General features: G+C 39.2%; 1 protein-coding gene across 1 annotated transcript in view; it reads right to left on the bottom strand.

Moving 5' to 3' along the window:
- Positions 1–730: 730 nt before the first annotated feature.
- LOC144805726 (uncharacterized) overlaps positions 731–18691 on the bottom strand; it is a 180801-nt gene continuing 162840 nt past the window's right edge. Inside the window, exon 2 of the mRNA XM_078672224.1 lies at positions 731–5421. Coding sequence (XP_078528350.1) covers positions 2848–5421 — 2574 coding nt within the window. The 3' untranslated portion in view covers positions 731–2847. The remainder of the gene's footprint in view (positions 5422–18691) is intronic.

Raw genomic sequence — 18691 nt, 5'->3', positions numbered from 1 at the left:
AATCCAGTTTGTTTTATCAGTGGGATATAGATGAGATTTCCTGGTGCTTTACTTTTTTTTACTCTCTAATTCATCTCCAGTCTAATGGCGCATAATTAATAATATATACTGTATACTTTTTAGAAAATAAAAACAATATAAAAAACAATGTCATTTACAATGCTAATAGCTTTGAACATGTCACTGCTAGACCGATTGCATTGTAAATGCTTGTTTATTTGTGTGAGTGGCGCAAGAGCGGAACAGAGAACTTGACAAAATTAGCCCTTCTATTGCTTAATACACTATAAATGTGAAACACTTTGGGACTTAGGGGCTGGCTAAAGAACAACATCAGGAAACAAACACGAATTAAAAGCACATTTTATTTATTCGCTGAAAACTGTTTTAAAATGTAATTTCCAAGTTCCACATATCTGTTTAAAAATATTTACACTTTCAGTCATTTCCGAGTTTAGTTACAAACTGATAGTGGGAAAACACATGATGTATAAAAACTGTACTGTAGTTCCTATATTCCCAATAGGTTCTGCGCATTGGAATAATATATCCTATAGAATTGACATAGGACTGAGGTCGACTAGGTCTCTATTGAATATATTAATTGTGAGTGCCAACTAGCTCAGAGGTCACTAGAAACTTTCTCGAATAAACAAGAAGGGATTAGTTTCTGACAACCGCATAAACATGACAACTTTGTTTCCCCAAGATAAAACGTATCTCTAGAGTCATGGAAACAATAGATAGATATTTCACTTAGTCAATCGTGCATGCTTCGTTTTACCAGAGGTGCAGAGAAATAGAGAGACAGGCGTTTTCAATAAAAAGTATTTATTGAACAGTCTTCTTTCTCATGCAGAAAAAATTAACTGCTACAATCGTAATACCTGCTGCAAAGTATAATGCGTACAGCAAGAAGAGTATTATAAAACAATACTGTAAAAGCATGGTATGGTTTCTAAGCCATAAAATACATACATAAATAAATAAAGACTAAAAGTACTCAACTGGTGCTTCTAAAATACGCCTACCCCAATGTACCTAACTTAAGTCTAGTACAAGGGAAGAAGTAAGTATGGTGTAGCATAGGTTTTTAGTATTCTTTTGTCAAGAATCTATCCAAGATTTCTTTTAGGGACAAATCAGCTCCGTACCTTGGTTTAGAATGAAGGAGGTCTGGTATCTCTCTGTCTCAGGACTTGATTTCCCAACACCCCGCAAGGGGAGCTTGGAAACACTGGAGCTGGATTTCTCGGCAAGAGAAAAGACGGCGTCTCTCTCAGTGCGTCTGATGGAGGGTCGGCTTCCTTCGGCACTTGCTGCAACGAGATGCGTCGGGCAAGTAGATAGTCGAACTGCTCCAAACCACTGTGTGTCTGCTAGGGCATGTGTGGGCATATTTATACCTTGAAGGTGCCAAGTTTGACGTAAGGTTGGATATAATAACATCATCAAAGACTTGCAGTTCTTGAAAACTCCATGAGTTCTTGGACAAATCAATATTCAAGCAAGGGAAAGTCCCTGACTGCTGAAGGCGAGTTTTTCCAAGAAATCGTTGTGGATTTTTGGAACTAGTGGAAGTAGCCATCCCGTATTTGGACTGCATGGGTTAAGTCTAAATATGGTTATGATTTCTATGCCTATATAAGGATAGGGTGATTTATACCTATATATGGGCATGAATCGGGAAAATTACACTAGTGTCCTAAATTGCTCTACAACAATACTGAAACCAAAAACTTCTTTTTACATTATTTTACGTTTCTTATTTTTTGTTTTTAAAACAGGCCGTCGACCTTTTATGTGAAAATTATTATACGGGCCTGGCATCACTTTTTGTGACGTCATTACATGTGACGTCATTGTAATTCGCATATGATAATGGGCTCCTTCACTATTTTCCTTACTTGTGCTTTGCTTATTGGCATGACATGGGTCTATAAGTATAACAAATAAATATATAAATTCACAGGTGTTCAGTGTGTTTCTCTGGTGATGTCACACATTGACATGTATTTGGCTGGTTCTTCTATTTTTAGGTGAATACTAATCCCATGCCGTTCCCCCTCCTTCAATTTCTCTTTCTTTTTCTCCCCCTTTCTTTCTCTTTCTCGCTCTCTTTATCTCTCCCCCTCTCTATCTCTCACACACTCCTGTTAGCTTTAGCTTCATGAATGTCACTGCCACTTCTGGCATTTATACGACAAATCCTTCAGAACATTTGAGACCAAGGAACAATCAAGTGTGGAAAACGAGTTGCTGGGAGTTTAACTCTGTTTTATTGAATCTCAAACATCTAAATTGGCACATTACAACATATAGGCTTTTGATGTGGGATTTCGCTATTTCACCACATTCTTCAAACAGAGTCTGCTGCTTACAGTGGCTCAATGCTTGTAAAAAGTAGAGTTTGGCAAGACACAAAATGAATAGGGAGAGCCAAGTCGGAGAGGAGCCACAGATCACACTTAGTTATAAGGCTCGAGGCACGAGCTGATCCATCAACCGGTACCAGTCTGTAAAAGATGCAGCAAACTATACTTAAAAATAAGGTATATGCTCTTTTATATCTAACAATTGGCTATTTCTTAAACACCTGTGCTTTGCTTTATTTCATTACATATACTGAAGTGACATTTGTTAATAGTAATACATACATTTTACCAATGAAGCTTCCATCTCCAGAGCCCTGACAACATGTCCACTCTGGGTGTGTTGGGTTTATAGGTTTTATCACTAATCCGACAAGTTAGTTGAAAGTACCGTTTTTAGTCCCAGTATTGTTCAGTGTTGCTTTTACTGGTAGTGTGATCAGGTGCGATTGAATATTTTTCTTTATATCTCTTCTCAACCCAAAAAAAAATCAACAATATTATGTGTTCGCTGATGTGTTTGTAGGTTTGATAATTGTCTAAAGCTCTTCCCACATTCATTACACTTGAATGGTTTTTCTCCTGTGTGAGTTCGCTGATGATACCTTAATGCTGAAGAGAAGCGAAAACTACTGCCACATTCACTACAATGATAGGGTTTTTCCCCTGTGTGTGTTCGCTGATGACTTTGTAGGTCTGGTAATCGACTAAAGCTCTTCACACATACACTGCATTTAAATGGTTTTTCCCCCGTGTGTATTCGCTGATGACTTTGAAGGTTTGATAACTCACTAAAGCTCTTCACACATACACTGCATTTAAATGGTTTTTCCCCTGTGTGTGTTCGCTGATGACTTTTAAGGTTTGATAACTGACTAAAGCTCTTCACACATTCACTGCACTTGAATGGTTTTTCTCCAGTGTGTGTTCGTTGATGACTTTGAAGGTGTGATAATCGACTAAAGCTCTTCCCACATTCACTGCAGTTGAATGGCTTTTCCCCTGTGTGTGTTTGATTATGTCTGTGAAGGTGTGATAACTCACTAAAGCACTTTGCACATTCACTGCACTTGAATCCTGTGTGAGTTTTCTGATGATGCCTTAGTGCTGAAGAGAAGCAAAAACTACTGTCACATTCACTACAATGATAGGGTTTTTCCCCTGTGTGTGTTCTCTGATGACTTTGTAGGTCTGAAAATTGACTGAAGCTCTTCACACATTCACTGCATTTAAAAGGTTTTTCTCCTGTGTGTGTTCGCTGATGTCTTTGAAGGTATGATGACTGACTAAAGCTCTTCACACATTCACAGCACTTGAATGGTTTTTCCCCTGTGTGCGTTCGCTGATGTCTTCGTAGAAGTGATAACTGACTAAATCTCATCCCACATTCATTGCACTTGAATGGTTTTTCTCCTGTGTGAGTTAGCTGATGATACCTTAATGCCGAAGAGAAGCGAAAACTACGGTCACATTCACTACAATTATAGGGTTTTTCCCCTGTGTGTGTTCGCTGATGTGTTTGAAGACTTGATAACTCACTAAAGCACTTTGAACATTCACTGCACTTGAATGGCTTTTCCCCTGTGTGTGTTCGCTGATGTCTTTGAAGGTGTGATAACTGACTAAAGCACTTTGAACATTCACTGCACTTGAATGGCTTTTTTCCTGTGTGTGTTCGCTGATGTGTTTGGAGGTTTGATAAGTTACTAAAGCACTTCACGCATTCACTGCATTTAAATGGCTTTTCCCCTGTGTGTGTTCGCTGATGTCTTTGTAGGTGTGATAACAGACGAAAGCACTTCACGCATTCACTGCATTTAAATGGCTTTTCCCCTGTGTGTGTTCGCTGATGGCTTTGTAGGTCCGATAATCGACTAAAGCTCTTCCCACATTCACTGCATTTAAAAGGTTTTTCTCCTGTGTGTGTTCGCTGATGTCTTTGAAGGTATGATGACTGACTAAAGCTCTTCACACATTCACAGCACTTGAATGGTTTTTCCCCTGTGTGCGTTCGCTGATGTCTTCGTAGAAGTGATAACTGACTAAATCTCATCCCACATTCATTGCACTTGAATGGTTTTTCTCCTGTGTGAGTTAGCTGATGATACCTTAATGCCGAAGAGAAGCGAAAACTACTGTCACATTCACTACAATGATAGGGTTTTTCCCCTGTGTGTGTTCTCTGATGACTTTGTAGGTCTGAAAATCGACTGAAGCTCTTCACACATTCACTGCATTTAAAAGGTTTTTCTCCTGTGTGTGTTCGCTGATGTCTTTGAAGGTGTGATGACTGACTAAAGCTCTTCACACATTCACAGCACTTGAATGGTTTTTCCCCTGTGTGCGTTCGCTGATGTCTTCGTAGAAGTGATAACTGACTAAATCTCATCCCACATTCATTGCACTTGAATGGTTTTTCTCCTGTGTGAGTTAGCTGATGATACCTTAATGCCGAAGAGAAGCGAAAACTACGGTCACATTCACTACAATTATAGGGTTTTCCCCCTGTGTGTGTTCGCTGATGTGTTTGAAGACTTGATAACTCACTAAAGCACTTTGAACATTCACTGCACTTGAATGGCTTTTCCCCTGTGTGTGTTCGCTGATGTCTTTGAAGGTGTGATAACTGACTAAAGCACTTTGAACATTCACTGCACTTGAATGGCTTTTTTCCTGTGTGTGTTCGCTGATGTGTTTGGAGGTTTGATAAGTTACTAAAGCACTTCACGCATTCACTGCATTTAAATGGCTTTTCCCCTGTGTGTGTTCGCTGATGTCTTTGTAGGTGTGATAACAGACGAAAGCACTTCACGCATTCACTGCATTTAAATGGCTTTTCCCCTGTGTGTGTTCGCTGATGGCTTTGTAGGTCCGATAATCGACTAAAGCTCTTCCCACATTCATTGCACTTGAATGGTTTTTGTCCTGTGTAGGTTTGCTGATGAAGCTTGCGTTTTGATGACAAACTAAAGCTGTTGCTGCATGTGTGTGATTCTTCTTTCTTGGGTAGTGTCTGCGGGTCGGGTATATATTTGTCTACAGCCCATGACTACATTTCCTGATGGGCCAACATGGCTGATAAAGCACTTGTGTTTTTCTTGCACACTTTATATGTGTGCTGCATTTTGCATGTTTGATTTCAGTTTTAACATTTAAATGCAATAGCCACCAAATATTTGCCACACTCCAAATACGTAGAAGGTGTCTTTGTAGGCGATTGTGACTTTAGATTGGATTATGGCTATGCACGCTTGCGGGTAAAGATGTATCTTCCTTCTGGCCGGTGCAAATTGGGACAGTCTGTTGTATTGTAGATATAAAAACTCCTCTTTCCTTTACCCTTCTGTTGTCTGGCTCCGCTCTGTTGTGCTTTTCTCTGGTTACTGTGGTTTGGCCAGAAAGAGTTTACAATACACCTAGAGCACGGAATGATGGCTTGTCATCATTTGACAAAACAGAACACTCTGGTAATCACCTCATACCGATCCCATGATCAAAGCTGGTGTTAGGCACTTGTTTATACAGGAGGCAGTTTCTTATTGTTGTTGCCTTCATTTTCCTAAGGTCATTTCTTCGTCTTGTGGCGTGGAGGTGCACAGCTCAGACTCTTACAATCACTGAAATGCCCTTGATGCTTCATCCGGGATCTGTCAGTGTGTGTTCAGGTTCCTCTGTCGCCGACTGCGCTGATGTTTTCCTGAATACTGAAGCTCATTATTTCTGCTGTTATTGAAGATTTACCGCATTCGCTTCATTATTGATGGTCATTTCACACATTCAAGGCTTGTTTTCTGTTGAATGTAAAGATATCTAAAATTACTGAATTGAAACAGAATGGAATAAGAATTCACAATGTTTAACTGGTTGTAAAAGACATTTTGGGGGAGATTTACCAAATCTCAACGCAATACAGCGCAACCCACCCTCCCCGAGCGAGGCTGCGATGCGTTGCACAACAGGGAGGGAGCAGGAGAGCATCATATTTTCAAAGATATGGCTCTCTCCTTCCCTTTCCCTTGCACTGGCACTGATTACAGCAGCCCTGTGCCATGCACACACCTTAGCACCAGAGCGCTTGCAGTGTAGTTCCTATATCCCTAATAGGCTCTGTGCATTGGAATAATATACATTATAGTTTTAGCATAGGACTGAGGTCAGTATGCTCCTATCGAGTACATTAAACTTAATTACTTGTGTGTGCCATCTAACTCGGAGGTCACTAGAAACTTCTCAAAATTACAAGAAGGGATTAGTTTCTGACAACTGCATAAACATGACAACTATGTTTCCCTTTAGAATGGGAACAGTCTCAGAATCGTGGAAACAATAGAAAACAGTTTCATCAATCGTGCATGCTTCGTTTCTACAGAGTGGTACACAGAAATAGATAGACAGGCATTTCAATAAAAAGGGGAACAGTCTTATTTCTCGTACAAGTGATATGAACTGCTACAATCGTAAGACAGAATGCAAAGTATAATACGTACAGCGTTAGCAGAAGGATTAGATAATACTGCAATAGCATGGTTTGTAGCTATGACATACATTCATAAAAATGTCAAATCAAACGCATGAATCCTGTGTCCACAAGATACATTCCAACCTTGCACTCCTTTCTATTTCAACAATGAATTAATCCATATATTCAGATGATTTCATGATTCCATTGTACATTTATTGGTAACAAAGATTTTCACATTTTTTCCAAATTTTCATTTGAATATTTCATTTCATATTCAACAATTCTTTCTTTGCCCAATGCATTTCAAGCATATAGCCCTTCATCAGGGGACTTCTTAATATCTAGAAACAGTGTCATATGTCATTATAAATGTCTTATATTGTTAAACACATAAACATAAACTGGTACTTTAAATGTTTTCAATTACATCCACATAGATATCCATATCATATTAAATGTTCATCATATGATCCATTTGGTCTTTTAACGCAATCACCTTCTTATATACCCAGTTTTACCTTATATCCCTTGTGATGTTAAACCTTTTTACGCCCTAGAGTGTATAGTCGCCGTAATGTTTACACTGACCTTATAATTTTTAGCGAGGTTCTTTTTAGTGCTGTGTGGTGAGAATAATCACGGTGTTAAAGTTGCATGAATTTAAGTAACTGTTTACCGATGCTCTCTATTTGTATTAGAAAACCTTTTTTCATACGTGTCGTGTTTTCACCTTGTTTTAGTGAAGATTCACCCTCTCCTCATTATCGTCGGCGTGCGACGCTCTCTACCTAACGTCTTTATGATCCGCTCTCTAATTCCCTGTTCTAGTCACATGGAAATCGTGTAATAGACATAGAGGACGTCTAACCTAAATTTTACGGGAGTTATCGAGTACTGTTCTTTTCGGAAAAAAAAGAACGTGTGTAAATAACTTTATTAACACCCGGAACGGGCTTAGCTGTTAGACATATAGCTTGGTGTCTCCCTGGCTGTGCTATTTATGTGATGTTGTATGTACAACTCTATTGTATTTCATGTTATAAAACCACCATATGTCATGAAGATGATATCAAGGATATTCTGGGGTCAAGAACATATTTAAAACCGTATTTAAAATGGTGTAGCGTATATGTGCATGTGTATACCATACAAATTCAATACTACTACGTAAACCAACGTAAATAAATTATATACATATTCTGTGTATTGCTGTACAATGAAAAAGTATACAGTGATTCATATTGATAATACAACATATAATTCTGATTTCTGTATTGTCCATCAGTTTATAGGAAACAATTTAAATCCATCCTTTCATTTAATCCGTTGTGGACACAGGATTCATACGTTTGATGTGACATTTTTTCAATCCAGGAGCTCAGTAGGATTGCCATCCTATGCACCACTGAATTTTATGAATATTACTTGTCTTTACTAAACCTAAAAAATACTCAGAGTGTGAAACCAAATTCCGATTGGTTTGTAGTTACTTAGTTCTGAGCTAAACGGTTCTCACACCAACAGAAATGCAATTTGCGGATATAGCACACTCTACAGAACAAAGAGCCGATATATTAGCATTCACAGAGGAAGACACAAATCGTATATATTCTTTAATAGAAGAAACAGAGGAAATATGTCCAGGTACAGGTTCAAAAGAAGCTAACATCAAACAACTACTATACATATCAAAACGAATCGTAAACCAAAAACTTCATGCAAGTACCTTAATAAAATACCACAAAGCACAAAGGATTCCTCGAGGATTACGGATATCATTAAAATCAACCTTATGCAAAAATAACGCAAGATTTACTGAACGCTGGTATGCTATATTGAACAAATGTTCATTAGACTTAATACTGCTTATCATAGAGGAATTGGCCAAACTAATAGAAGATCTAGTGAAAGAAGTCAATCAACTAAAAGATGATCTAAACAAACTAGTAACCAAAGAGGAATGGGAACAAGTACTAGCAGACACAAACAAAAAATTGGAAGAATACACTAAGGAAATAAACAACAGGAAGTTGAGAAAATTTAAAAGGGATACCACAGATTACTGTTTAGGTGAAGTATACTCATGGGCAGAGATATATGCCAAAAGGCATCAACAAAGATCAAATGTTGACAAATCTACGGATGAGACATCTTCTTCAGAAGATTCACAACAAATATGAACGACATTCAATAATAGAAGACCGAAACCAGGCCAATCCACAGAACTACAGAGTCAAAAAACAGAAGTAGCAAGTACATCTACAACAATATCACAAAAAGACCCGCCTACTTTTTTATTGACAGGTCCAGGACCGCAAGTAGAATCCGGAGGAGCAAAAACACAGCAAAACACCGAGTCAGTTTCCCAACACACGCGGAGCCAGAAAACTCAGTAATAAACATTTCAAAACACAAACTGAGCAATTTGGAACTTCAGACTTTACAAAAAGGATCATCTTATGTCCCTGTGTACCACTGAAATCTGTTGGAAACAAAAGTCTGTATGTATACATTTCTAAGATCATTAAGACTTCGACACTTTTTCAGTAACATAATTGATAAACCAACAACAAGTACAGATATTAAGGAAAACACACTGATGGGATTAAGAACAAAGAGTAAACTTATAGCACCGGCAAGTCATAAAGTTCTTGACGCATTTGAGAAAGTGGTTATGTCAGAAATTGAAGAGACATTTAAACTTCCAAGACCCAAACATACAAACATGACCAACAAAGAAAGACAAGTTTTACAAAATCTGGCGAACAATCAATCCATTACCATAAGACAAGCTGACAAGGGTGGAGCATTAGTGATAATGGATACAACCTTCTATGATCAGAAAGTAGAAACACACGTTCAAGACAGGAATACATACACTGTAATGACAACGGACCCTACTAAAGAATTCATGAATGTCTTAACCACCATTGTTCAAAAAGCTGTGAACCATGGCACAATAGGCCAAAAAGAAAAAGAGTATCTTATAAAGGATAATCCCACCATTCCTTATATATATATGACACCAAAAATACATAAATACGCTACATTGCCTCCTCTACGACCCATTGTATCAACAATAGGATCAATTCATGAACCAGTGGGGAAATACATTGATAAACACTTACAGAATATCGTACAAAATACTTCTACCTACATCAAGGATACCACGCATTTTTTGAATATATTAGAGGGAAAAAAAATGAAGTTCACAAAGAATATGATAATGGCAAGTATCGATGTAAAATCATTACACACATCCATACCTCATGATTTAAGTATGACGGCTGTAGAAAGTTTTTTGATACACGAAGACAAACCGGAAGGATTAAAGATATTTCTCATGGAATTATTACATTTCACGCTATTCCATAGCTACTTTAAATGGAAGGACAAATATTACGTGCAGGCGTCAGGAACATCCATGGGCAATTGTGCGGCACCTACTTACGCAAATACATTCATGCACAGGTTCGAATTAGATCATAAATTGAATAATGAAGAATGGACCAGGAATTCAATACTGTACAAAAGATATATTGACGATATATTTGAATTATGGAAAGGTAGCCAAGAAAATCTAACACAGGCTATACAACATCTAAACACGGAGAATGAAAGAATACAATTCACATATACAATACAAAAAGAATCTATATCATTTTTGGATGTACAAATCACAAACAATGAAGGAACCATCATTACAAGTGTATTTGCGAAGACTACAGACAGGAACAACTTACTCCATTATAGAAGTTTCCATCAAAATTCACTTAAACAGCATCTACCTTTTTCACAACTACTAAGAATAAAACGAATTGCATCAACTAATGACTTATATACAAAACACAAAGAAGACACATTGGAGAAATTCAGAAAAAGAGGATATCCCAAACCCATCTTGGAATCTGCATCAGAAAGAGCTGATAAATTACAACGCAAACATCTGTTGACAACCACAAAGAAAGGCACAGAACAAAGATCAGTTTTCGGCTCAAAATTTTCAACACAAAGTACTAAAATCAAAAAAATAATCACAAAGCACTGGCCATTACTGGCATTAGAGGAAGATTTTAATGGGATATTTGAAAATCAACCAATTTTTGCATATGAAAGAACAAAAAATTTAAAGGAATTGTTAAAAGAACCACTTAAACCAGAGCAAAGCAAATATAAAGGCACATTACCATGTCACAATTGTGGAAACTGTTCAATAATCAAGAACAATGTAATTAACCACCCGACAAAAAGAACTCCAGTGAAATTAAAAGTATCAGGAACATGTGACACAAGTAATGTCATCTACATGCTAAGATGCCCTTGTGGCTTATCATATGTGGGAAAGACACAAAGAAAAATTAAAACTAGAATAATCGAACATAAAAGCAACATCCATTTGAATAATCTTAAATCAACGGTGGCAGTACACTTCAATGAAGCGAAACATAATGCAAGCCAACAAAATTTTTGTATTTTAGAGAAAGTAGCAATACTTCCAGGAAGAGACAACAATAGCCAATTGCTGAGACGAGAAATCTTTTGGATAAACCATTTATGTACCCTTCATCCGAAGGGATTAAATGAAAGGATGGATTTAAATTGTTTCCTATAAACTGATGGACAATACAGAAATCAGAATTATAAGTTGTATTATCAATATGAATCACTGTATACTTTTTCATTGTACAGCAATACACAGAATATGTATATAATTTATTTACGTTGGTTTACGTAGTAGTATTGAATTTGTATGGTATACACATGCACATATACGCTACACCGTTTTAAATACGGTTTTAAATATGTTCTTGACCCCAGAATATCCTTGATATCATCTTCATGACATATGGTGGTTTTATAACATGAAATACAATAGAGTTGTACATACAACATCACATACATATCACAGCCAGGGAGACACCTAGCTATATGTTTAACAGCTAAGCCCGTTCCGGGTGTTAATGAAGTTATTTACACAGGTTCTTTTTTTTCGAATAGAACAGTACTCTGTAACTTCCGTAAAATTTAGGTTAGACGTCCTCTATGTCTATTACACGATTCCCACGTGACTAAAACAGGGCATTAGAGAGCGGATCATAGAGACGTTAGGTAGAGAGCGTCGCACGCCGACGATAACGAGGAGAGGGTGAATCTTCACTAAAACAAGGTGAGAACACGTATAAAAAAAGGTTTTCTAATACAAATAGAGAGCATCGGTAAACAGTTACTTAAATTCATGCAACTTTAACACCGTGATTATTCTCACCACACAGCACTAAAAAGAACCTCGCTAAAAAATATAAGGTCAGTGTAAACATTACGGCGACTATACACTCTAGGGCATAATAAGGTTTAACATCACAAGGGATATAAGGTAAAACTGGGTATATAAGAAGGTGATTGCGTTAAAAGACCAAATGGATCATATGATGAACATTTAATATGATATGGATATCTATGTGGATGTAATTGAAAACATTTAAAGTACCTGTTTATGTTTATGTGTTTAACAATATAAGACATTTATAATGACATATGACACTGTTTCTAGATATTAAGAAGTCCCCTGGTGAAGGGCTATATGCTTGAAATGCATTGGGCAAAGAAAGAATTGTTGAATATGAAATGAAATATTCAAATGAAAATTTGGAAGAAATTTGAAAATCTTTGTTACCAATAAATATACAATGGAATCATGAAATCATCAGAATATATGGATTAATTCATTGTTGAAATAGTAAGGAGTGCAAGGTTGGAATGTATCTTGTGGACACAGGATTCATACGTTTGATGTGACATTTTTTCAATGTTGGAGCTCAGTAGGATTGCCATCCTATGCACCACTGAATTTTATGAATATTACTTGACTCAACTAAACCTAAAAAATACTCAGAGTGCGAAACCAAATTCCGATTGGTTTGTAGATACATTCATAAAAACACATACATAAATAACGCAGGTTAAAATCTGAATACTCATCTGGCGCTTCTAAATATTTCTACCCCAGTGTACCTAACCTAAGTGTAGTACGAGGTAAGAAGTAGGTGCTCCAAAGTATATATAGCTATGGTTTAGTTTGCTATAGTTGCCAATAGTCCTTCTAGGTTCTAGTCTGCTTCATACTTTAGAATGAGAGAGGTTGGAATCTCTTTACGGGTCTCGATCTTTTAATACCCCGCAAGGGGAATCAGAAAACACTGGAGCTGGATTCTTTGCGAGGAGGATGGCAGCATCTGGTCAGTGAGTCAGGCGGGGATTCGTACTTCCTTCAGAACTTGAAGTGGCCCAACCGTGCAAGTATACAGCCGTAGCTTGCCATAGTAATTGAAGGTATATTTATACCTTGAAGGTGTTTAGGAATGCCAGCTTTAACGTAAAAGTCGGGCAGAGGAACGTCATGAATGAACCCCTAAGGAATAGATGTTCATACATAATAAATGAGTTCTTGGAGAAATCAATATTCCAAGCAAGGGGAAGTCCTAAAGACTTAAGAGTCTTGTTTTCCAAGAACTCACTGTGATGTAGATGAGCGGATGTTGGTGACCATGCCTATATTTGGTTTGCATGGATAATGCCTAAATAAGGGTATGATTTCTATGCCTATATAAGGACATTGAGAATTGTGCCGATATAAGGGCGTAAATCGGGAAACCTACATGCGGTATCTAAATCGACACACAACACCCACTCCAGTTTCGCATGAACGACATTACTAAATCCTAAATATGTCAAACATATCTAAAATAGAGCTTTCACATGATATGCTAAAATCATTTCTTAAAACATTTAGCTAAAGCATGAATGTTAAAACTATTGCTATGTATAAAATGGCAATGGTGCTGTACATATTAAAGCAATGTTTCATTCTAAGCATAAATTGGCAGTGAATGCTAAATGAATGAACCATGATTATACCCACATGATGAAATGGCTCGTAAATACAGAAGAAAAAAGGCCGAAAACATTTCATGTCAGATTACATAAATCAAATGTTATTGTCTAGAAAGTGTTTCAAAAAAATCTGTTCTCTAAGAATAGGTCTACTATATGTAGATTACTGTGCCAAAAATGAAAAATAAAAATTTGGAGAAAAAAAATGAATCATCGGAAAAAGTTCCAAGTTTAGGGCCCGATTCACACTACTAACTTAAGACAAAATCCTAAACTTACTACTTTTGGTATTCATAGAAGTTAGGACTTTGTCTTAAGACAGACTTAAGACAGACTTAAGACCGACTTAAGTTAGGATTCTGTCTTAAGTCTGTCTTAAGACAAAATCCTAACTTCTGTGAGTACCAAAAGTAGTAAGTTTAGGATTTTGTCTTAAGTTAGTTCTGTGAATCAGACCCCCTATCTCTTGTTTTAAAAAAATTGAAGGTCAAATTTAGAGTCTCACGGTACACTGTGTGCCTTAATCAAAAGTCAGTGTTCGGAGTTGGAGAAAACATAAAACCTTCCAGTCCTGTAGACAAAAAGTCATCTACCATTGTAGGTGAAAGTTCAATTTACCTCATTTAGATGAGAATCATCGTCTTCAGCATTGGACGCATCAGGAATGTTCAAATCGGAAGTTACCTGAGTGCCTGTTGTTTCCTCTCGTACCTCAGCAGCAGCAATTTGCGTCTGTGAGGTCTCAATGAATGCTGTTATCAGGATTGGTAGCCTCTGGGGACAACACATAGCATGGGCCGTTACTGGGCCCAGCAGAGCATTGATATCCGTAGGCATGACTGATGGGAGTGTTAGACAGATGTCTAGCATGCATTCTTCACCTCAAAGCAGGCAGCGTAGGACAGGTAAGATGCAATCTTGCCAAATTGGTCCAAATCACAAACCATGTGGTATTTAGGTCTCGTAGAGGAGGTTAACCTCAAATTTGGACGATGCGCTCATGACATTTCATCTCCAGTAGAGCTTGCTCTATGGTGCTTGGAGTGGTGCTAGTGATTTGGCTTGCCATATCTTAGCAGTAGGAGTAAAAAGAGTATCCCTGCAACAAGTCTCAAAAGAAGCAGCAGCCCGCCAAACACAGAGTGCACGAAATTTGGGAGTATTCTGAGAACTGCTTCAAACGGTGTTAACACTCCTGCACACATGTTCTTAAATACATGAACAATATCGCTCGTATTAGACATGTTTAAGATACATTGCAACATTTCTGAGAAATGTATAGGGCAGTTTATATTCAAAAGGGCTTGTATCTCTGCAGAGGTCCTTTCAACTTGTAGAGCAAAGGTTTCTTTGGCCGAGGTAATAGGCACAGTTTGTTGTAAAAGAATGGCTTTCATTCTGCTTAGAGTATCAATTTGTATAGAAGAGATGTTCAATGAAGGCCATAGTGGCGACTCCTTGACTGTGTCTATTTGGGGGAACAAGACCTGCATACAGCAAGCGAACCTGGATGTAACCGTTACTAGATATGGAATACCTGGCAACATGCCACAGCAGCTGTGATCATTCAACATAAAGTAACTCCCATTCGAAAGTTGGATTAATCACTGTAGTCGGTGAACCTTGCAGGTGGCAGGATACCTTTGAAGTGGAACCATCACAGGCCCCGTGTAAGTTAATGCCCTGGCATATGAGAGAACCGCGTAGTGCGTTTTCACAGTTAGTACCGCTCAGAAACACTTCAAGCCCCCCACTCCAACATCTGTGTGTGTAAGGTAAATCCCAGGATGTCTTGATGTATCCTTTACTCAACCTTTCATATTTGCCTGCTGGTATATGTTTTAGGCAATACTGAAATGGAAAGTTGTAACAGGCAGAGTGAGTTTACCATGTATTATCCACTCAGTAGCTGGTTTTTCTGCCACGGTGAATGGTAATCTTTCCAGTTTTTCAAAGCTAAGCACCATGTATTCTGCTCCCCTTTGTGCCAGTTTGATCTGTTTATCAGTAAGATTGAATTCTGAAAACAGTGATGTAGTATTGATTAAATGCCAAGGCACATAGCCTGCACGCAAGTTTTGTAATTGAGGTGCCGGGTTTTTAGGAACCCGGTGGTGCCAGGGGATAACACCCGAAGACCTCTGAGTTCTCCCTTGTTCCGGACCACAGAAACAATGAGTCTTCTAGTCGCAGTCAGAGATCAAGTTTTATTGGTAGCTACCAAGTAACACGTGTCCTAGAAGCACGACAAACACGGGTCATGTATTCTCAGGAGACTGTACGTGTTCGTTTTTACAGAACCAGCCTTCTCCTTTTATACAGAAATAATGGCTTCAAGCAAGAATTCTTGAGTTTATGATATGGCTGTAAACATATTTCTGCAATAATACAAAGTGCGGAGTCATGTAAGCAAGCCCACATTTTAGATGTCCAGTTCGTGATAGATTACCCAGCAAGATCCGGGACTCACATCAGATATCGATGAAACACCAATAAAGGCAGGTACCACCCAGTCATAAAACTGGCCATAAACAAGGAATATGGACAGGTGCATGTTTGTAGAAAGCATGTAGAAAGCATGTTCTGTATGGTTTAAATGGTTTGTGGAATGTTATGTGTCGATGTTATCGTATTCGGCCACTGGGCAAGGAGCTGCCCAAACAGGTTTGGCTTAAGGCAATGGAGTCAGTTGGGACAGGTCCAAATCTGTATGAAGGAATTCGTGGAGATGCTGCTGTAACATCATTCTGTTGCTCAGTTCGTCCCTTGACACAGGCTTCGGTACACATGAAGTAGCACAGAGGCCACAGAGTGCAGGAGCGCACTGTACACATAGGCAGAACATAAACAGAAGTGTTAAGATCATCCCAATGAAGATTAGTGCTTTCCATCCCCAGGCAGCGATCAGTCCCCAGAACCACCCTAGCAAGGACCAATCCCCTTTCTCAACGTGAAGGGAACCAGATATTTCATGTAGTTTAGAGATGGCCTGGTATACTGTCGGCGCATTATCAGGGATGAATATGCAACAACTGGATTGGATGACTCTACACACACCACCACGATCGGCGAGTATGATATCAAGGGCAATTCGGTTCTGAAGGGTCATAAGTCGATCCGACTGAAGCTCGGTTGTCAAATTGCCAAGTGCTCCGGCCGTTGTAGTCACGGCAGATTCAACTATCCTTGCTAACTGGCGAATATTCCTGCTGTTCACCATAGGCCCCCAAAATGGCAGAAAACCTTTTGCGAAGTCAGCGAATTCCTGACACGCGGTGTCGTCTTTACTCACGACACCTCTAGCTGTCCTTGTCCGATGGTAATCTGCTCGGGCCGTGTAGGTGGGAGGCAGCAGAAATGAGATGAAACACGTGCCTGAGAAGTCAGGGGGTAACCATGTATAGGCTTGGTCGTGGCAGACGAAATACGTGCCTTTGGCTGCTAAGAGTATAGGGGAAGTTCGGGAGGCGAACACGTATGTTTCTGTGCAAATGCTCTTTCCTAACTGTGCTGTGGGATCCCTACCAATACCTTGTAAACATAAGTGACCTCTATGGAAAAGTAAATTTTGCCATGTTGTATGTGCCTACGTGTTCCCCATCTTTTGCCATATGTGCATGATCAATATGCATATGTATCCCCCTCTGATCGATTAAAGACGCAATTACAGTTGTGTCCATCTCTAGTATGCCAGTTTCCAGTCATCATGAAAGCTACGAATATTAGGCCCATGTAAACCTACGTTGCCACGTTTTATAGTGTGCACGTTAATTCATTGAATTGTCCCCGTTTCTAGGCCTCAAAAGGGCCCGGACTCAGATTCAGCTCCTGTCTTCTGAACCCTCTCTGAGGAGCGATACAGCCCCCACCTGTATCCCTGACCCTTAGCTTACTTCTTGCCACGCAGTGCCCGGCCCGGCCTGGCTCTGCCTCCCAGTCTGCCAAGAGTATGTTATGTTTCTAGTTATCAGTCCAGCCCTCCTTCTCTGCATTCCTAAGCTACTGCATCACATCAATAGTTTCCGTCATAGTCTAGCCTTTATGTCTCCCTGTAAGAGAAATACTGTATTAATATTCATAGAATCTTCCTCGCACATGCAATACATATAGAATTATGCATGCACCAGTTCTAGTGTCTGTTAGCCTTTGCCCTGATAACTTTTGGATTCTATCAACATGTACTCTAAACACCAGATACTAGATATGCCTGGGTACATGTCGCTCTGACACTCCAGACTTTTAGTCTCCTCTTCTGGCACAGAAGTCATAGCCCCCAGTTCTCCCTGGTAACACGTCATTGCCAGTTTGCGCGCACCACTAGGTTAGAGGTCCCAGCTGCTCAGGTAGCCCCCTCCATGTTTCGGCCCCATTTATGACATATTCTGTTACGTTTACATCACATGTCTATGTATACGCCCTGTACACGCCTTCTTGTTACATCATTTTGCCCTTATCTTTCGCGACTGCTACGAAACCACGCCTACTGCTACGCCTACTGTATTGAATGTAATGTATTTGTTTAACTATAAATATTGTGCACTGTTATTAAAAGTTACCCCCCTTATGCTCCCAGATCCTGTCCCCGGCAGCTGCCATCCTATTCCCATGCAGGCTGTCCTGTTCCTGTCCTTTATGCATGATTAAAGCCTGTAAACTCCAGCTACCTCGAATCTTGACTCTTATTTATTGAGCTATCTGTTTATTGATTATTCTGAAAAATAGAACCGGTAATTAATTATTTATTTACCACATAATGGCGCCCGAACAGGGACTTGCCCTTTCCCCACGCGCCGGAGAAGCCACGCAGGCCCCCTGATCCTCTGCAGCCGTGACGGAACCATATCGTGCACGTGCAGATATTTCTGCTTCAAGTATCCCTCAGGCCCACTGAGGAGACGGAGGTTGCGGTCCAGCGTCCAGACGAGGCGGTGGAGGAACGCGGCGAGTCCCGACCAGAGCCCAAGCC

Source organism: Lissotriton helveticus, chromosome 1_2 (genome assembly GCF_964261635.1).
Source record: "Lissotriton helveticus chromosome 1_2, aLisHel1.1, whole genome shotgun sequence".
In the NCBI taxonomy this organism is placed as follows: Eukaryota; Metazoa; Chordata; class Amphibia; order Caudata; family Salamandridae; genus Lissotriton; species Lissotriton helveticus.
This window is presented reverse-complemented; position numbering and strand designations above follow the sequence as displayed.